This window comes from Neoarius graeffei, chromosome 3 (genome assembly GCF_027579695.1).
Source record: "Neoarius graeffei isolate fNeoGra1 chromosome 3, fNeoGra1.pri, whole genome shotgun sequence".
Taxonomy (NCBI): Eukaryota; Metazoa; Chordata; class Actinopteri; order Siluriformes; family Ariidae; genus Neoarius; species Neoarius graeffei.
Genome location: NC_083571.1, coordinates 94,195,066 through 94,216,412, shown reverse-complemented (window position 1 = coordinate 94,216,412; position 21,347 = coordinate 94,195,066). Strand labels below are relative to the sequence as shown.

Sequence of the window (21,347 nt, the reverse complement as noted above, 5' to 3'; positions counted from 1 at the left end):
CATCAATGCTCAAGTCCAAGTCAACTCAAGAGTTCTTAAAATTAGGGCATGAGTCGGACTCAAGTCTGAGTCCTGGACTCGAGTACTACAAGCCTGGTCAGAACCATGCAAGTAATTCAACAGTGTGATTCCTAAAGCATAGACCATTTAGAGAAAGTGCTAATGAATTGTCTGTGGCCTGTAGTTTTATGTAGCCTGTGTTAAAATGAGTCCACAGTAATTCAGGTATCTAGTATGCATTTTGGTCTTAATCATTAATGGACTTGATCATTTTGGATTTTATCAAAATCAACAACGATAGCAGATCTTCTAGATCTTCAGACTCCAGAATGAGTCTGACTGTTTAAGGTGCAGAAAAATCTTGTGAAGAATTGGGGTGAATAGGATGGCTTGACTAAAGTAAAATTGTCCATCAGTCAAGACAAGTCAAGTAGATTTTATTGTCATCCTATCAATATATTAGTACAGGTTAGAAGGAAATTGTAGTTTCAAGACTATGTACTTTTCAGTCCTGGAATGGAGAAAAAAGTCCTGCATAAAGTGCAAGGCACAAAGTAAGACAGGTTGTAAACTGCACTGGATAAGTGCAAAACATCCACATGCAAAAATGATGCTAGACATTTCAGTAACACAAAGCAGGATTAAAAGGGAAGGTAGATGTTTTCTAGAATGATAAAGTACAACCCCATATCAAATGTTGAAACTGAGAAATTGTATTGTTTTTTGAAAAATACATGCTCATTTTGAATTTGATATCAGCAGCATGTTTAAAAAAGTTGGAACAGGGGCATGTTTAAAACTATGTTGCATCATCTGTACTTTTAACAACACTCTGTAAATGTTTGGGAACTGAGGAGACCAGTTGCTCTAATTTTGAAAGACAAATGTTGTCCCATTTGTGCCTGATATACAATTTCTGTTGCTCAACAGTTTGAGTTCTCCTTTGTCATATTTTGCGCTTCATAATGCACCAAATGTTTTAAATGGGAGACAGGTCTGGACTGCAGGCAGGCCAGTTTAGCACCCAGACTCTTACTATGGAGCCATGCAGTTTTAATATGTGCAGAAAGTGGCTTGGTATTGTCTTGCTGAAAGAAGGAAGGCCTTCCCTGAAAAAGATTTTATTTGGATGGCAGCATATTGCTCTGAAACGTGTATATATCATTTCAGCATTAATGATGCCTTCCCAGATGTACAAGCTACCCATGTCATGTGCACTAATGCACCCTCATACCATCACAGATGCTGGCTTTTGAACTGTGCACTGACAACAAGCCAGATGGTCCCACTCCTCTTTCACCTGGAGGATGTGGTGTCCATGATTTCGAAAAAGAATTTCTACTTTCGATTCGTCAGACCTCGGGACAATTTCCCACTTCACCTCAGTCCATCGAAAAAGAGCTTGGACCCAGAGAAGGTGGCGGTGTTTGTGGATATTATTTATATATGGTTTTAACTTGGATACAGTAATGAACTGTTTTCACAGACGATGGTTTTCTGAAGTGTTCCTGAGCTTATACAGTGATTTCCACGACAGACATGTGTCTGCTTTTAATGCAGTGTCACCTGAGGGTCTGAAGATGACAGGCATCCAATGTCAGTTTTCAGCTTTGTCTCTTGCATACAGAGATTTCTCCAGATTCTCTGAATCTTTTAATGATATTATGTATTGTGTGATCCCCAAATTCTTTGCAGTTTTACATTGAGGAACGTTATTATTAAATTGTTGCACTGTTTGCCCATGCAGTCTTTCACGGAGCAATGAACCCCTCCCCATCATTACTTTTGAGAGACTCCGCCTCTCTGGGATGCTCTTTTTATGCCCAATCATGTTACTGACCTGTTGCCAGTTAACCAAATATATATATATATATATATATATATATATATATATATATATCTATATATATATATATATATATATATATATATATATATATATATATATATATATATATATATATATCTCATTACACAACTTTTTCAGTCTTTTGTTGCCCCTGTCCCAACTTTTCTGAAATGTGTTGCTGACATCAAATTCAAAATGAAAAATTCTCAGTTTCAACATGGTGTGTTGTCTTTGTACTATTGTCAATGAAATATAGGGTTTCCATGATTTACAAATCTTCACATTCTGTTTTTATTGATGTTTTGACAGTGTCCCAACTATTTTGGAATTGGGGTTGTATATTTTCAAGCAAAATTATACAAAAGTAAGTTACTATGATGCAGATGTGTAGACAGCAGGGGTTGATGTTAGATTTGAAATGCTTATTTGTGGGTGGTAATTTACATATCAAACAGCAGTTTGCAGTAGTTTTGCTTGAATGATGTTCATTAAAAAAGGTCAACAAAGTCATCAAGACATCTAATGAATATGTCCCTTAGTCTATTTTATCTGTTTTTGCTGGATATCAGCTGCTTTGGTGAGAAATAGGATTAAACAGAATTTTACATTCTGTGATGACCTGGCGACTTGTCCAGGGTGTACCCCGCCTTTCGCCCGTAGTCAGCTGGGATAGGCTCCAGCTTGCCTGCGACCCTGTAGAACAGGATAAAGCGGCTAGAGATGAGATGAGATAAATGGAATTTTGATGATAAAAAAATTTGCCTTCAGTTCTCCTTTAAATGTTGCATTTGTTTTACTTTCAGCTTGGAGACTACTTGACCAAAAACCAGAACACTTTGATCAACGTCACACTAGTCCTGTTTAGCCTGCAAATTTGCAAAGCTCTGGTTTACTTAGAGGGAAAGAAAATGGTCCACAGGTATGCTTATCTGAATCCTTTGAACCTCTGCTCTTTCTCTGCATATTTAACATAAAAGATAAAGAACATATTTCCACTAACTTCTGCATGTGTGACAGAGACATCGCCGTGAGAAATGTGCTTGTTGCCTCACCAGAGTGTGTGAAGCTGGGTGACTTTGGCCTGTCCAGATACATAGAGAACGAGGAATATTACAAAGGTAAACCTCAGATGATTTGTAGACACAAAAGCACCGGGCCGTTCAAAGCACCACAGCTGCTCTATCTTAGTCAAGCAACCGCCACCAGAATATTAATGATGACAAGCTCAATAGCCATGTAGTGTGGCATCAATTACCAGGATGGAGTGACTGTATAATCATATTCATTCATTTATTATCCCTGCCTTTTATTTAAAATATGGCTTTTTAAAAAAAAATCTATTTATTTATTTATTTTTCCGGAGGTGGTGTTGTGTATACCCAAATGAGGTTTAACTATGACACACATTTGTGTAACTCTGTTATGGTGAATGCTTTAGTCCTTGATATTATCAGTTTCATTAGAAAATCTCATGACTATGTACGGTATATGATAATTGCATGTGGGACTTAATATCTTCAAAAACGCTCGTCATTTACATTAATGTTCAACAGCGATGGAGTAAATGTGATTCACTAGAATCTAAACCTCAATTCCTTATTCAAAGGAAAACCATGCATTATTTTATTTTACTGATTATGTCACTATACACAGGAGTCGTTTCATTTTTGCCTTCCACACTATGTCATTATTTATCACATTTATATTGTACTAATAGAACTTGCATTTCGTTGCATTTTCTATTTAGTTCTGAGCATTTTGACGGCTCTAAGGTCATGCATTTGCATAACTTTAGTAAGCAGTCCCAGGGGTTTACGGTTATTTAGCACAAAAGTCTTTTAGCGCAAGTTCTAAAGTCTCTTTGCATAACTCTAAGGCCGTGGTGTCCAAACTGATCCATAAAGGGCCGTGTGGCTGCAGGTTTTCATTCCAGCCATGCAGCAGCACACCTGACTTGGCTCATTCAATCAACTGAACTGTCTTCACACAGTCAAATACTTGCAGCCACACCCACCCTTGATTAAAGGGTGGGTGTGTCAGTTGATTGAATAAGCCAAATCAGGTGTGCTGCTGCATGGCTGGAATGAAAACCTGCAGCCACACGGCCCTTTATGGATCAGTTTGGACACCCCTGCTCTAAGTTCTTTAGCACAAGATCCAAGAACACTTAATCTTTATTATGAATACTTACTGATCATGTTTAAAGACATGCATTGACCATGGCTATAGATGCAGTTCCACACTACGGTGGATATCATAGTATATACATCCATTTCTGTTCACCGAGTGCTCAATTAAAAGAAAACAATAGGATTAGAGAAGTGAAAATTTTTGCCATCTATCCCATTGTTATTTCAGCGAAAGGTTTAAAGAACGACGCAAAAACACAATAGACTTTATTATTATTCAAATAAAGTGCAAGCTGTTCTTGATCTGATCGACTTGTGCGAATTGTCTGTAATCTGTGCAGAGATTTGTCTGATGATCAAGCAGCCCTTACATCTTAGTGTAATCTCTTCATCTTCTTCTTGCTTCCCGTTTGCCTTATTATAAAAAAATGATATATTAATTTTGGTTGTTTTGTCATATCCTGAACGTTTATATTGCACTTTTATGTAATTGCCATTCATTCTAGGATACTTTAGTGGAAATTTCTTTCATTTGTTTACATATTGCAAATGTTGGTTAATAAGGAGACATGATTCTCATTTTTCTCATTGAGATTGGTCTTTTTTCGGTTAAAGACTTTGTAGCTACATATGAAAACAGTAATGGCAAAACACATGTTGTCAAGCAGGGCAAGAGACATAATCCCCCTGTTAATTAATTGGGCAAATGCGTAATTATTGACAGTCAGTTGAATTTGTGTTAACTTCAGTCACTTCTGATCATATCGATAAAGGCGCTCACAGTTAAAAGGTTTGTTATGGCTTAAAGGAGAACTGAAGGCAAATTTTTTATTATCAAAATTCTATTTATTTCATTTTATTAAAAATAGGAATGCATTTTTATAGCTATTTTGTCACTGCAATAGCAAGTTATGAGTGTTTGAAATATGCTATGGAATATATCAGTCCATATGTCAAAGCAATGGCCGTAAACGAGATTCGTTGAGACCTGTGCGAGACATCGTAGGACGGAAGTAAAACGTACAGCGGAAATCAAAATGACCAACATCTGCCAACGTTGTCAAAAGACGCATGCGCCCTCTTTCGAATGCTGATGTAATCAAGCCGGAAGTTTTGTTTGTTTTGACAGCAATCAGGAAAGTTTGAAAAAAGTATGCAGTAATCGTCATTTAAACTCGTTTTTGTGCAATATTTCATTTGGAAAACAGTTTCCAAAATGCTGACACTGACACCTGGCTGACACTTTACGTTTCAAAGTCTCGCACAAGTCTCGTGAAGATCGCGTGGATAAGCGACGCCTGCCATGGTCCAAACAAACTAAATTCAACATGGCTAAAAACCGAATAGGCCAATAAGTATAATATTTAATTGGAACTAGTTGCCAATACGAGTCACGATATAAGGTTACTAAAACTGAAAATGTAATTGAATAACATGTTAATTAAGAAATAAAGCAAGTTTAAAAATGACTTCAGTTCTCCTTTAACTACAAATATCCAAAGACACCAAAGAATCAGATTTTCAGTCCATGTTTCAGGGATCAACAACTGATCCTTAACATGCACAGCAGCAGAAATTACGACTTCCAGTCCCTAAGCAATCATAATAAACCCCTTCCTATATCAGGATGAGTATTTTATTATTATTTTTATTATTATTATTATTATTATTGTGACCATAATCCAGAGTTGTGCTAATAGACTTTAGATTTGTGCTAAATTACCGGATACCATGCCAGGCAGTTTGAGCGATGAGCTACATCCTGAGTAAAATGAACATTAATGTCAGATACATTGCAGGTGCATTCTGAGGCTGCATCATGTTGATATCACTAATGTGATTTCAGCACATCCGAGTATGTAAACTGATCAAGAAACTTCTCTGGAGGTGGATCTTCCTGCTTGTCTATTTTGTACATGATTGGCAGAGTATATAAGCGTAGGCAGTAAATGAACAAGGAATCGGAGATAAACCAAAGATTACAGTTGTTATTGTATGTGAAAGGTTTGAAAGCTTATGTCAAGATTTGCTTAGCTGCTTGTTATATAATTGTTTTGCTTAGAAGGAGGTTTTTGTGTAATTTGCTCTCCTGCAGTAATTTTAACATGGGAGAAACATGACACTTGATGTATGCCAGTGTTTCACTTTGTTATTTGGTTGCATATAGCTTACAGAAGTAGTGCTGTGAGCGCAGATTTTTTTCAGTTGCACACTCAGCTAATTCTACAAGTATAGAATTACTTTATTGTTCCTGAATCAGGTCCATAACTGCTTACATGGAACAAAAGAATACTCACACGGACACTCCCTGAATTGTAATGGCATCATGATACCAAAACAATGTGTACATGAATGTTTTGTAGAGAAGGGTTTTGAGCAGAGCTTTGGGGACTTGGGGACCTTATCAGTGGCTAAATCTGACAGAAATCGGAAAGGTTCCCAGTATCCCTTGCAGGCAGTCAGTTCATATTGTGAAATAATGCAGGCTTCATGGTCATGAGTTGGTCATTACATATCTGTGAGTGGCAAATCAGGTGTGAGTTGGCACCCTGTTTTATTTAAAGAACAGGGATCTATCAAAGTCTGATCTTCACAACACATGTTTGTGGAAGTGTATCATGGCACGAACAAAGGAGATTTCTGAGGATCTCAGAAAAAGCATTGTTGATGCTGATCAGGCTGGAAAAAGTTACAAAACCATCTCTAAAGAGTTTGGACTCCACCAATCCACAGTCAGACAGATTGTGTACAAATGGAGGAAATTCAAGACCATTGTTACCCTCCCCAAGAGTGGTCGACCAACAAAGATCACTCCAAGAGCAAGGCAGTAGTATCACAATAGTCAGTGAGGTCACAAAGTACCCCAGGGTAACTTCTAAGCAACTGAAGGCCTCTCTCCCATTGGCTAATGTTAATGTTCATGAGTCCACCATCAGGAGAACACTAAACAACAATGGTGTGCATGGCAGGGTTGCAAGGAGAAAGCCACCGCTCTCCAAAAAGAACATTGCTGTACATCTGCAGTTTGCTAAAGATCACGTGGACAAGCCAGAACGCTATTGGAAAAATGTTTTGTGGATGGATGAGACCAAAATAGAACTTTTTGGTTGAAATGAGAAACATTATGTTTGGAGAAAGGAAAACACTGCATTCCAGCATAAGAACCTTATCCCATCTGTGAAACATGGTGGTGGTAGTGTCATGGTTTAGGCCTGTTTTGCTGCATCTGGGCCAGAACGGCTTGCCATCATTGATGGAACAATGAATTCTGAATTATGCCAGCAAATTCTAAAGGAAAATGTCAGGACATCTGTCCATGAACTGAATCTCAAGAGAAGGTGGGTCATGCAGCAAGACAACGACCCTAAGCACACAAATCGTTCTATCAAAGAATGGTTAAAGAATAATAAATTTAATGTTTTGGAATGGTCAAAGTCCTGACCTTAATCCAGTCGAAATATTGTGGAAGGACCTGAAGCGAGCAGTTCATGTGAGGAAACCCACCATCATCCCAGAGCTGAAGCTGTTCTGTATGGAGGAATAGACTAAAATTCCTCCAAGCCGGTGTGCAGGACTGATCAACAGTTATCGGAAACGTTTAGTTACAGTTATTGCTGCACAAGGGGGGTCACGCCAGATACTGAAATCAAAGGTTCACATACTTTTGCCACTCACAGATATGTAATATTGGATCATTTTCCTCAATAAATAAATGACCAAGGATAATATTTTTGTCTCATTTGTTTAACTGGATTTTCTTTACCTACTTTTAGGACTTGTGTGAAAATCTGATCATGTTTTAGGTCATATTTATGCAGAAATATAGAAACTTCTAAAGGTTTCACAAACTATCAAGCACCACTGTAGCTTGATGAATGGTAGGCATCATGCATAAGATTATACAGTGTCTTGCAAAAGTATTAATCCCCCTTTGTGTTTGTCCTGTTTTATCGCATTACAAGCTGGAATTAAAATGGATTTTTTGAGGGTTAGCACCATTTGATTTACACGACATGCCTACCACTTTAAAAGTGCAAATTGTTGTTTTATTGTGACACAAAGAATAATTAAGATGAAAAAAAAACCAGAAATCTGAAGTGTGTATAGGTATCCCCCCCCCCAAAAAAAGAAAAAAAGTCAATACTTTGTAGAGCCACCTTTTGCTGCAATTACAGCTGCAAGTCTCTTGGGATATGTTTCTATTAGCTTAGCACATCTAGCCACTGGGATTTTTGCCCATTCTTCAAGGTAAAACTGCTCCAGCTCCATCAAGTTAGATGGGTTGCATTGGTGTACAGTAATATTCAAATTATGTCACAGATTCTCAATTCGATTGAGGTCTGGGCTTTGATTAGGCCATTCCAAGACATTTAAATGTTTCCCTTTAAACCACTCCTGTGTAGCTTTAGTAGTATGTTTAGGGTCATTGTCCTGATGGAATGTGAACCTTTGTCCCAGTCTCAAACCTCTGGCCAACTCAAACAGGTTTTCCTTCAGAACTGCCCTGTATTTAGTGCCATTCATCTTTCCTTCAGTCCTGACCAGCTTTCCTGTCCCTGCAGATCAAAAACATCCCCACAGCATGATGCTACCACCACCATGCTTCACTGTAGGAATGGTGTTCTCAGGGTGTTGGGTTTGTGCCACACATGGCATTTCCCATGATGGCCAAAAAGATCAATGTTAGTCTCATTTGACCAGAAAATCTTCTTCAATGTGTTTGGGGAGTTTGCCACATGCTGTTGGGCAAACTCCAAACGTGTTTTCTTAAGCAATGGCTTTTTTCTGGCCACTCTTCCGTAATGTCCCGCTCTGTGGAGTGTACGGCTTAAAGTGGTCCTATGGACAGATACTCCTATCTCTGCTGTGGATCTTTGCAGCCCCTTCAGTGTTATCGTTGGTGTCTTTGTTGCATCTCTGATTTATGCCCTCCTTGCCTGGTCTGTGAGTTTTGGTGGACGGCCTTGTCTTGTCAGGTTTATAGTGGTGACATATACTTTCCATTTTGCTATAATGGATTTAATGGTGCTCCCTGGGATATTCAAAGTTTGGGATATTTTTTTATAACTCAACCCTGATCCATACTTCTTCACAACTTTGTCTCTGACCTGTTTGGAGGCTCCTTGGTTTTCATGTTGCTTGCTTAGTAGTGTTGCAGAGTCAGGGTCCTTCCAGAACAGGTTGATTTATACAGACATCGTGTGACAGATCATGTGCCACTTTGACTGCACACAGGTGGCTCTTAATCAACTAATTATGTGATCTTATGAAGTGAATTGGTTGGGCCAGGTCTTATTTAAGGGTTTCATATGAAAGGGGGTGAATACCTATGCACACTCCAGATTTCTGTTTTTTTTCCCCCATTTTAATTATTGTTTGTGTCACAATAAAGCAACAATTTGCACCTTTAAAGTGGTAGGCACGTTGTGTAAATCAAATGGTACTAACCCTCCAAAAATACATTTTAATTCCATCTTGTAATGCAACAAAACAGGACAAACACCAAGGGGAATGAATACTTTTGCAAGACACTGTATTCATTGTATCAGGCAACAGACAGAATGTTCTGTTATTTAATTTGGTAAGAAATGAAAACCATGTATTTTAAGTTTAAACAACTTTACAAAAATAAGTGATTTGTAATTTTCTCTTCCATTTTTTCAGCCTCCGTTACTCGATTGCCAATCAAATGGATGGCTCCTGAGTCCATAAACTTTCGTCGGTTCACCACAGCCAGTGATGTGTGGATGTTTGGTAAGCTGTTGAATTTGATTGTGAGATTTTACTTTTACAGAGTATGATGAATTAAGGGATTTACATATATATGATTGAAGATTGAATTAAATGTAAAAACAGAGTTTTATTTACATGTGTCTCAGTTGTACCACTGGCTGTAAAGGTTGCACTAGAGCTCAACTACCAACAAGGTCATCTCCCACCAGGGCCAGGAGATTATTTTATTGGCCAAGGACAAAGGACGAGTTGATCTTTAACTGTCGGTCAAAACAGTGTTATCCAAGCACGCATGTGGGCTCCTCTAATCATATTTAGGCAATCCACAGTACAAAGATACATGAGAGGGATCTTGAAAAGCAAAATGTCTAACAGACAAACTCCTTACTGCAGAGCAAAAAGTCAGTGGGGTTAGGGGTTAAAGTTATAGGATCCACCCCCTGGACTTTTGGTTCTGTGGCAAATTCAGTCTCCAAACTTGAGAAAGATTAAATACAGAGTTAAACAGTATTCAAATGCAATAAGCAAATAACTGGCTAATTCATTGATAAACCTTAATATTGAGTTGACATTTCAGCACCTGTGCCTCTGGTTACAAACATAGACTAGACATCCTTCGTTTTAATTGCAACATTCCCCTTTCACCTGTGTAGCAAACGAATTTGAAAATTCTCAGTGATATATTGAGATAATGAATTGTGCTGCTTGTAGGCTTAAATAACATTAGACTGGCCTGCCTTAGAGGACCTGAGAGGACTTCTTTGCATTATAATTGTGGACTCACCCTGTGTCCGAAATCACTCACTCATTCACTACTCCCTACTCACTATATAGGGAATTAGTATATAGAGGACTATATAGTGAGATCATTGGTAAAATGAAAAAACACTTTCGGACACTGGTCCGTCGCGCTGGTATTCACGTCATTACTGTCGCACGATTAAAACGTGCCAGATCAGCCAGCTGGTGGGTTTTCAAAATAATAAATACATGCATGTATTTTTGTGATAAGTCCATATTATACTGAGTGTATTTTCCACATTAATCAATACAAAGTACCTGCATCTTTCAGTTTTTTTTTTTAAATCAAGACTGAATACTTTCTTCTTTGCCACTGGCTTTTATTAAATCAAATTTGAGACTTTTAATTTGATTTCTTTCAGCACAACCGCAATGCATGATGGGATATATTGCTTGGTTAGTGACCATCGGTTGTACACTACTTTTTGTGATGCATTGTGGGATACTTTGAGTGCACTGTATAGGGTGTGATAATCCTCACTATCTTTTCGAACAGCACTACAAAATGGTGTCCTCACTATATGGTGCCCTATATAGTGAGTAGGGAGCGATTTCAGACACAGGGTTCAGTCTCTCTGATTGATAGTTATATTTAGGAGAATTGCCCTTCCAAATCACACCATCAGTTTTGAGATATGAGTGCAGCAGATAGCTGATCCCTCTGTGGTTAGCTGCTACAGGTCCATGAAATTAGGTCTGACCAAAGGAACCTGCAGTGAGGTGCTTTGCTGATTAAGTTCATCCATTAATTCCATACTTTGCAGTACTTTTACTACTTGGATTGGTTTAGTGTTCTTTTAGTGTGGATTTTGGAACTTTCAGCTTGCTCAGAGAAAAATCAATCATATTCGCTGCTTTTGTGACACTTATATCCAGCTGTTTGCATGTGGGAGATATTGAGTCGTGGACAGCAGCCTTTCTTCTGGCTGGAGAACCGTGAAGTGATTAATCAGCTGGAGATGGGCATCAGGCTGCCTAAGCCAGAGCTGTGCCCTCCTGCCCTGTACTCACTCATGACCCGCTGCTGGAGCTATGACCCCAATGAGAGGCCCAGCTTCACCGAACTTGTCTGCAAGATCAAGTAAGCTATTCTCTCTCTCTCTCTCTCTCTCTCTCTCTCTGTCTCTCTAATAGCCTCAGGAATTGTTCCTTTAAAATGTAGCTGTACAAGTTAATTATTTTCTTTTTTTTTTTTAATTCTGAACCAGTGTATTTGTGTTGGCAGTAAAATGTTAACCCAAGCTTTTTGAATGGTCCAGTGATGTGCACAATATGGAGAAGGACCTGGAAACAGAGAAGGAGAGAGACCGACAGAGAGCCACCAGGTTTCTAGAGCCCAAGTTTAGCATTACCTCCATGCTGAATACCACAACATTACATGAACCACCACCAAAGGTACAAAAGGCCCTCCTTATGATTTACTCCAGTGCGTGTCTTGACCCGCACATAAGCCTTGGATTCCTCTCTGCTTTCATAGCTGTCTATCTCTATGTATATGCAGCCCTCAAGACTGAACCCTGGTCGTTTTGGGAATACCCTCAGCATCGGTCTGCACATTCAGGTATTGTGGGCATTCATATGCACAATCTTAATTAATTTGTGTTTAGACTTTCAACAGTCCTTGTGTGTGCTTCCTTCCAATGCACTGCATTTTCTTATACAGCTAAACGAGGCGTTGTGTGCCAGTTCTCCAGATCTAGTTAGCCCATGTGAATATCAGTCTCCTGTAGACTCCACAAACAAACTGACCATTCCCAGCATGCCTCCCCGCCGCCTCAGCCTGGGAGTAAGCCTGCCTTTCAGCTTATAACATTTTATTGACATTTACAGTCTGTTTGTGTGTCAGTATAGTATAAATATGCCTGTAAGGTCTTCATTTTAACTGATTGTGTGTCCTTTTAAATGACTTTGAAATGCACGTTCCTCTATTCTATGTGCATGGCATAGGAGGGGGAGTTCAGTGTAGGGCCATCCACCATGGAGGACGCGCAGCGCCTGTGGCACTTAGAAAAGGACCGGATGCAGAACACCATGAAGAGACAGAAGGATGAGATGGTGGAGGACAAACAGTGGCTGGAGAAAGAGGAGAAGCTTCTGGTATGAATGAAGATACTTTGTCTTTAACATACAATACATGGGCTGTTTCACAATCATGGTTGTCTTTTTGAATAACACCAACTAACTCCTGCAACTCGGTCCTATATGTGCGCTGGAGTTTCTGGTGTCGTGGTTAGTGGTGTCGTGGTTAGCACTGTCGCCTCACAGCAAGAAGGTCCTGGGTTCAAGCCCAGCGGCCAGCTAGGGCCTTTCTGTGTGGCGTTTGCATGTTCTCCCCGTGTCTGCATGGGTTTCCTCCGGGTGCTCTGGTTTCCCCCAAAGACATGCAGGTTAGGTTAATTGGTGGCTCTAAGTTGACCGTAGGTGTGAATGGTTGTTTGTCTTTATGTGTCAGCCCTGCGATAACCTGGCGACTTGTCCAGGGTGTACCCCGCCTCTCACACATAGTCAGCTGGGATAGGCTCCACTTGCCTGCGACCCTTTAGAACTGGTAATGGATGGATGCTGGAATTTCTTATACATTATTTTACAGGGACACACCACTTCTTTTTTTTTTCGTAAATGAAGTGCCTCCGACAGGATCCTTTGTCCATCAAAAATGTCCTCTCCGGAAAACACTCCTCATATGATGAGGTTGTAAATTATTTTTTAAAGAAAATATTTGTCTCTTTTGAAGCAGAATACTCTGTTGTTGCACAGTAAAAAACAGGACTTGAAACAGATGTGAGACACATTTGCAGCAGACCTTCACACATGGTTGAAATATGAGTCCGTTAAAAAAAAATGTCCTCTCTGGAAAATCACAAGGATCATCACCATTCAGTTATTACAGTTACCACCGTGTGCAAACAGTGCTGCACAGTAGTTGAAAATTTGTCCTTAAAATCACATATATTTCAACAGTTTTTTCACTTTGTATTGCTTACTCTTCTCATCTCATCTCATTATCTCTAGCCACTTTATCCTGTTCTACAGGGTCGCAGGCAAGCTGGAGCCTATCCCAGCTGACTACGGGCGAAAGGTGGGGTACACCCTGGACAAGTCGCCAGGTCATCACAGGGCTGACACATAGACACACAACCATTCACACTCACATTCACACCTACAGTCAATTTAGAGTCACCAGTTAACCTAACCTGCATGTCTTTGGACTGTGGGGGAAACCGGAGCACCCGGAGGAAACCAACGCAGACACGGGGAGAACATGCAAACTCCGCACAGAAAGGCCCTCGCCAGCCACGGGGCTCGAACCCGGACCTTCTTGCTATGAGGCGACAGCGCTAACCACTACACCACCGTGCCGCCCTTACCTAGCCTGGGCCCGCCCATCCTAAGTGTGACGCAACACGAGGACCTGTTGCGAACTTAGTCTGGCAAGGCAAGCTATCTACAGCTTTTCCAAGCTCCCGAAAAATCGGGAGCCAATCAACTTTGAGCATCTCCAACGGCCCTGGGTAGAGGCGTGTTCAAGGCACTGACGTAGTAGAACTGCAACCGGGAGCCATAGATTGTTTACAGAATCTATGCCAGAAGCGCTTCATTCACTAGAAACATCACGAACATGGAGCAGCGGCAAGCCTTTGACACAGCGGTAGATGCTGTATTGAAAGCATTCAACGGGAAGTTCTCATTGAAAACGGAGCAAAGAGCAGCCCTGAAGGTATTTATCTTCTTCCTGTTACTCAAGCAGGTTCCGTCGCGTCACATACGTCAGAGGAAAGAGTGATGTGATTGGTTTAAGCTTCATCACAGCCTTTTCTGGCTTCGACCAGTAGCAAACTGAGGCATTTCAAGGAGGCGGGTCAACCACGCGCTTTGGGAAACGGTTGGGCTTAATAGCTTTGCCAGACCAAATGCTTGCAGAGCTTTGAAGTCGCGTTAGCCAGACTAGCCCTTACCTTACTCTTGTGGACTATAATAAAGTGGGTCAATTTAAATACACTATATACTGTCTTCTTACCACAAGTAACATGCACAGTATACATCCTGTAGCTCTGAAACTCTGTGCAGTTAATTTCTATCTCGAAAGGTCATTTTTTGGCAGCAGAGTAACAAAAATCTGAGGTTTGAGTTTTGGACTATTGTGGACCTGAAAAATATAACCTGATTGTGAAACAGACCACATATACAATACCTTATTTTATGTTACCACTGTTTATCTTAGGTATGTCTGATACATGCACTGAGACTGATTTTCATCTCTTACTCTTTTTAAGGACCCTAAAATAAACGAGGGCACAGGTGTTGAGGTGGTAGGTGGTTTTGAGTCTATATCCATTTTTATTATATGGCAGTATGCATTTCCTGAATATGAAGATCAGTGTAGAATACTTCAGTGCCATTCCTGATTGTATGTCTCTTGTGGTTTTTTTTGTTTGTTTGTTTGTTTTTTAGTTGCACTGCTTTTTTCAAATTCACTATGGTTGAAGATATCCAGTATAAAATATTTTATGCTGCAAATTTAGAAGACGTCTAAGCTGCTGTAAAACAATGAGCAAAAGAAAATGTTTGACAAAATTAATCATTGAAAATGAAACCTTTTAAAAGGTTTTAGTTTTTGTTAAACGTTAGATATTTGCATCGATAAATGCATGTGATTGAAGTATCATGGGATGTGTTATAAAATCCTGCTGGTTCATATTCAGAAAACTGAACTATGGACATTTTTTCCATACATTTATTGGTTATGCTTCAGTATTTTTTCAAGTACTTCATTCAGTACACTGAAAAGCTTTGCTGGGTCTGTGTCTGGAACATGGTCTACCAGCCAACAATGCCTGGACTAGATCATTCTGTGATGCAACATATTAGGGAGTTTGGAGGAATGTTAATGCTGTTGAAATAGATTTCCATCTGTCATTATCCATAATTTAAATGTACAGTATATAAATCTCACATGACCGCAAGTTGGCCTAGTGGTTAGCGTGTCCGCCTCTCGACCAGGAGATCACGAGTTCTACTCGCAGTCGGGTCATACCATCATAAAAATGGTACCTACTACCGTCTAGCAAGGCATGCTGCATTACAGATGCAAGTGGGGAGTCAAACTCTCACGGTTACCAGAGGACTAGCCCCCCACTGTAACCCTAGCTGTATAGGCGAGAGGCCGAAGGCTATCAAAACGGAGATCAGTGTCACACCCATACGCCTAAAGAGTTGGTTAGTACTGGGACAGGAGACTGCCTGGGAAGACCAGATTCTGGTGTGAGAGGGACTTGACTACATAAATTTCATATATAATTATATATTTAATTATACAGTCACCGGCCACTTTAATAGGAACTCTTCGGATGTTTAGATGCTTTTCTGCTCATGACAGTTGTAAAGAGTGATTATAAGAGTTGCTATATCCTTCCTGGCCATTTTCCTCTGATCTCTCTCATCAACAAGGCGTTTCCACCCACAAAACTGTCACTCGCCCGATGTTTTTCATACCATTCTGTGTAAACTCTGGTGTGAAAACCCCAACAGATCAGCAGTTTCTGAAATACTCAAACCAGTCCATCTGGCTCCAACACCCATGCCAGAGTGAACATCACATAGATCACAATTTTTCCCATTCTGATGTTTGAAGTGAACATTAACTGAAGCTCTTGATTTGTATCTGCATGATTTTATACATGGTGCTGCTGTCAAGGGATTGGCTTATTAGATCACTGCATCAAACAGCAGGTGTATGGGTGTTCCTAATAAAGTGGCCAGTGGGTGTATATTGCATTTGACGTATTAATACTTCATGTATTCAGAACGTATGTGTTCAGATACACATGACACGTGGGACATTATTGAGGTGATATTAGGCACCCCTCCCCCCCTTTTTTTTCTTAACTTATTTTCTGTTCACTGTTAGGAACCAGACCCTGAGACGCCTAATAATGGTAAGCCCTAATTTCAGTCCAAATTAATATATAGGACTGTTTTACGGTCTGACTTGTCCAAAGTATTAAAATGCACATTATGTTCATGAGCCCGTGTTTGACTTGCTTAACATTTCTCCTTAAACTGACATTATAGATGCACTTCAAAATGCTCCTGAAAAGCCCCCAAGAATTTCAGTGCAGGTAATGGCATACTGCACACATCTACACACACACACACACACACACACACACACACACACACACACACACACACACACACACACTTTCCATGGCCATTCAGAAGATATAATCTATATGATCTTTCAAATGAATCTGCACTGCAAGTTCAGGTAGAGTTCAGTCAGAGCCACTTGAGGATTATAATATTTTGGATGAGTGATCAGCCTTTTCAATGTGCTGTTGTGAATCATTGCCTTCTCTCTCTGTCAGCCAACCCCTACAGCAGAGCTAGATCGCTCTGAGGACAAGGTGTACCAGTATGTCATGGATCTGGTTAAAGTGGTAGTGCAGCTGAAAAATGTTGTGAACACACTACCATCCACTGAGTACATATCCTTAGTCAAGGTAACGCTCGAGGGTTTAAAACTATTTTCAGATGTGGAAAATTGCTATAAGGCACCATTTTGAGAAAAGACAGATGATATTTATCCAAGTGTCGTGTTTTTGTATTATGATCATTTTATATTGTTTTCATATACATGTTATTCTTTCAACAGTCTGTTGGAATGACTTTGAGGGATTTAATTTCCAGTGTTGATGACATTCTTCCATCTTTACAAGGAGCTATAAGGACAGAGGTAACTTCTTAAATCAGCTGCAATTTCACAGAATTGCCTTGAAGGCTTATGTTAAAAATCGAGTTAGAGGACTTTTCCTAGTTTAATATCCTAAGCTTTTTCTTCCTCCACACTTTATTCTCTCTATACTGTAAAACTACACTGAAAGCTAAATGTTTTCCAGTTACAGAAGGAAAGTGGAGTCTAGGTGATAAGAAAGCGATTAGGAAAGTGTCCATTCATTATCGTTTGGTTCATCCTGTGCCTCTCTGTGCTCCTAGATTGAAGGCACGCAGAAGCTGCTGAATAAGGACATGGCGGAGCTGATCGGTAAGATGCGGCTGGCCCAACAAAATGCCATCACCTCTCTGAAGGAGGAGTGCAAGAAGCAGATGCTGGCAGCAGCTCACACGCTGGCCATGGATGCCAAAAACCTGCTGGATGCAGTGGACCAGGCGCGGGTGCGTGCCAACTTGGCCAAGCCCAAACCTGAGGATGCAGTCTCCCCTGATACAGACTAGAAAGAGATGGAGAAAAGAAGAGCTTTGTGCAATTTGGTCTCACGAACAATCTGATTCAATCCATTTTCTCTGCTGTCAAAAAAGGTATTGTACTGGGACATGTTTAATCTCAAAGGTACAAACAATGTAACTATACACTAGGAGGTACAACAAAGGTCTTTTAAGTTCTGATTATGTACCTCAAATGGATTTTAAATGTACAGTACACTACATTCTCTAGGTCCAGAACAGTGGTTATAAAGTTTAGTGCTCCTTTTCAGCTACAGTTTCCTGAGTACTGATTGCACCTGAAATAAAAGACTGATTATAGCTTATCCTGTCACTTCAAATTAATTTTAGTCAGGAAACTACTAAAGTCATTCTGCTACAAATTCTAGCTCCAAGAAATATAATCTTTGTTATACATGAGCTAGGTGGCATATTTTAGAGCGAGGAGGAAAAAAGTTCTTGAGAAATTTCAGACTAGATTTCATTTATATCCTGGAGAGCACGTTGTTTCTCTACAGTGAAGTAATATATTTGTTTCATCTTCCTTTATTGAGCTGCCAGAGGCTGATAAAATCAAATACGTACCTTTAAATGCAGTGTTAGTGTGTTGCTGTATTATAGCAATAATAATAGTATTGGTGTAAAACATTTAAAGACATTCAGTGATCATGACATTTCTTCACTGATTGCAGAAATATGTACCCAAATAATGTATACACAGCAAAAGAAAGTATCTACTTTCATATTCTTTTTCAACTCGGTTCAAGGATACGTGACATATATTTAGAAGTGAGAGTTAGATCAAATTGTATCAGGTTTCATAAATGATCTCTCAGTGTTGTATTCACAAGTCTTTCCATATTTTCACAACAAACTGTGAGCTAATAAAAATGCCATGAAATATATGGTCTCAAAATGATGACTTTATCTTCTATGGCACTAGCATTTTTTGGCTTTTTTTTTTGGGCACTGAATGGCCTTGGAAAGCTGTGCCTGTGGGAACTATATTACTACTGTTAACGTTTTAAAATAATTATAATTATTCTATCCACATTCACTGGATATGAGCAATTGTGTGCTCTGATTGGCTACTCTACTACTAGGCTATCAGCTCATATACCATGAGTAGAGGAAAACAAAATGGCAGAATGTATTGCTGAACCAACCGAGGACGAAATAAAAACTCGACTCGAAAACAAAACCCCCAAAAATACAAAAAAAAGCAACAAAATATGGAAAAAAGTATTTGATGGTAAGAATGAATCTTTTTTTCCCCTCATTTTTCAAGAATTTTTATTATTATCATCGCATTTTTCACAAATTGCTATGGTCATTTCGCCGGTTTGTTTACATTCTAATTGGAAATAATTTTGTCAGACATTTTGTATAAAGTTTTTATTTATCGAATTTGCAAAACAATAAAAATGCTGTTTCTCAAAATCCAGTGAATGTGGATAGAATAAAAGTTATTCCACTCAATCTTGTCACACATGGCTTATAGCAGCGCCTCGTCGGCTGTCTGCTCATTTACAATTCAATTTCGTGGAATAACTGTTAAATATGACATTTCAGGGTCTGAGTTTGTTAGGTACTATGATTAGTAGCAATTAATGAAAAATAGTTTGTCAGATTTCATGAACACAGGACACAAAGAGCATAATTCACCTGTAAATAAGATGAATGTCTCCAATCCGATCTATGGATTCAAACTGTAAAAAATAAACATATTACGTGATTTCAATTTCAATAATGTTTCTGAAGAAGAGCTTTTAGGTTTAAACAGTGTGCCTTGTATCACATCTGTGAACTCGTTTGGTTTTGTAAGGTGAACTTTATGCTAGACTGTCAGTTTATTCCTTGTACAAAAGAAAGTTTAAAAAAAAAGAACATCTGCCTATATGGTGAGTGTAGTAATCTATCAGAAAGGCTTCTATATATACAGCAAATATATTTCTGCTTACTATGTATCAAAGACATACTGGATTTTAATATCTTAATTGACCACAACATCCTTTTTTTTTTTTTTCTTCAGACAACAGACGAACCTGTCTGCCAAAAACCTTGTGCGTTCAGCTGAGTAGCTCCTTTTCACACTGTGACAGGCTAAAACTAGCAGAACCGATTGTGGCAGCACCATGGCTACTGTATCTTCTTGCACTTGAATATTGAGGTGCACGGCCAAAAGCCAATCCTTTCCTGTCATGTTCATATTTGTATTCATGCAGTATGCTTTTTTTTGCTTTTTTTTTTTAGGTCTGTGTGTGTGTTGCTTGATATGTAGTTTACAAATTCTTGGTCTACAGGATTTTTCCACACCTCTGAAAAAGCCTATTCAGCCCCAAGAAAATTGGATATCAGTGTCACTATTAGTGTCTACATGCAATCCTTACTGATTTGTTATTACATCTTGGGCAAACTGCTTTTTGCAATATCAGACAATTCGAAGCCTGGTCAGTGAGGGATCTGGGTGCATATTTCAGTTTAGTTTAAATATGCAGGTTGTAGGTGCATTTGGGTAATTGAGTGATCAATCTCATTAAATCTGAAGGTTAATAATTAAAATTTGAATCAGTCTCATTTGAATCATTTTCAGTGAATCATTTTCATTGAATCAGTCTCATATCATTAAATCACTCATGGAATCAATCTCATTAATTAATACCATTAATTTTGGTGCTTAATAATAAATTACCAAACAGCTAAATTATGGTATATTCCAAATTATGATCACTTACCATATTACATAAATCATATGCACCTTTTAGAATTCTTTGGAGATTGTGGACTTCAGAGATATTGGAACACAAATAAACACACAGTTTCAATAATAAATGAATTTATTATACCAAAGATAAAAATGAATAATGGCAGTTGAAATATATACAAACAGTGAGATATACTTGAGTGTGTGTGTGAGTGAGTGTGGGTGTGTTGTGGTGAAAACAAAAGATTAGCTTTGTGTGCTAATTAAGATGTGTTTGTGTGTGTCAGGCCTGGTGAGGCCTAGCTTGGTTGCTAGCTAAGACAAAGGAATGTTATCTAATGGCCCTTTTCCACTACCCTTTTTCAGCTCACTTCAGCTCACTTCAGCCCGACATGGCTCGCGTTTCGACTACCAAAAAACAGCACGACTCAGCTCGCTTCAGCCCTGCTTAGCCCCTAAAACTCGCACCGTTTTGGAGTGGGGCTGAAGCGAGCCAAAGCGAGCCGAGTGAGGCTGGGGGCGTGAGCAGACACTCCCCTGTGTGCTGATTGGTGAGGAGGAGTGTCCTCACATGCCCACACACGCCCCGCGAGCACGCTGGGATCTGTAAACACCGTAAACCCGGAAGAAGAAGAATTACGAATTACGAGAATTTCTGAAGCCTTATGCGCCTCGCCTCATCTATACGCTCTTGCCAGTATCTGTTGGCGTTGTCGGTGACAACAAGCCACAGAACCAAGACCAGCAACACTAACGACTCCATGTCCTCCATGTTTATTGTTTACTATTCGGGTCGTGAGACTACCGCTTAAAAGCTCACTGATGTCACTGTTTGCGCTCCTTAACGACATCACGTGACGTCCACCCACTTTCGCTAACTCCACCCAATGTGTCCACCCACTTCCAG

At 39.4% G+C, this 21,347-nt stretch overlaps 1 protein-coding gene across 2 annotated transcripts in view; it reads left to right on the top strand.

Annotated features, from left to right (window-relative positions):
* The window catches only part of ptk2bb (protein tyrosine kinase 2 beta, b), a 43,963-nt gene extending 24,486 nt beyond the window's left edge, over nucleotides 1-19,477 (top strand). For both annotated transcript variants that reach the window (XM_060917670.1, XM_060917669.1), the window contains exons 18-31: nucleotides 2,653-2,768; nucleotides 2,867-2,967; nucleotides 9,643-9,732; nucleotides 11,389-11,593; nucleotides 11,772-11,907; nucleotides 12,014-12,073; nucleotides 12,176-12,298; nucleotides 12,460-12,609; nucleotides 14,787-14,822; nucleotides 16,421-16,448; nucleotides 16,585-16,631; nucleotides 16,881-17,015; nucleotides 17,168-17,248; nucleotides 17,509-19,477. In XM_060917670.1, coding sequence (XP_060773653.1) covers nucleotides 2,653-2,768; nucleotides 2,867-2,967; nucleotides 9,643-9,732; nucleotides 11,389-11,593; nucleotides 11,772-11,907; nucleotides 12,014-12,073; nucleotides 12,176-12,298; nucleotides 12,460-12,609; nucleotides 14,787-14,822; nucleotides 16,421-16,448; nucleotides 16,585-16,631; nucleotides 16,881-17,015; nucleotides 17,168-17,248; nucleotides 17,509-17,748 — 1,548 coding nt within the window. In that variant the 3' untranslated portion in view covers nucleotides 17,749-19,477. The remainder of the gene's footprint in view (nucleotides 1-2,652; nucleotides 2,769-2,866; nucleotides 2,968-9,642; nucleotides 9,733-11,388; nucleotides 11,594-11,771; nucleotides 11,908-12,013; nucleotides 12,074-12,175; nucleotides 12,299-12,459; nucleotides 12,610-14,786; nucleotides 14,823-16,420; nucleotides 16,449-16,584; nucleotides 16,632-16,880; nucleotides 17,016-17,167; nucleotides 17,249-17,508) is intronic.
* Nucleotides 19,478-21,347: the final 1,870 nt, after the last annotated feature.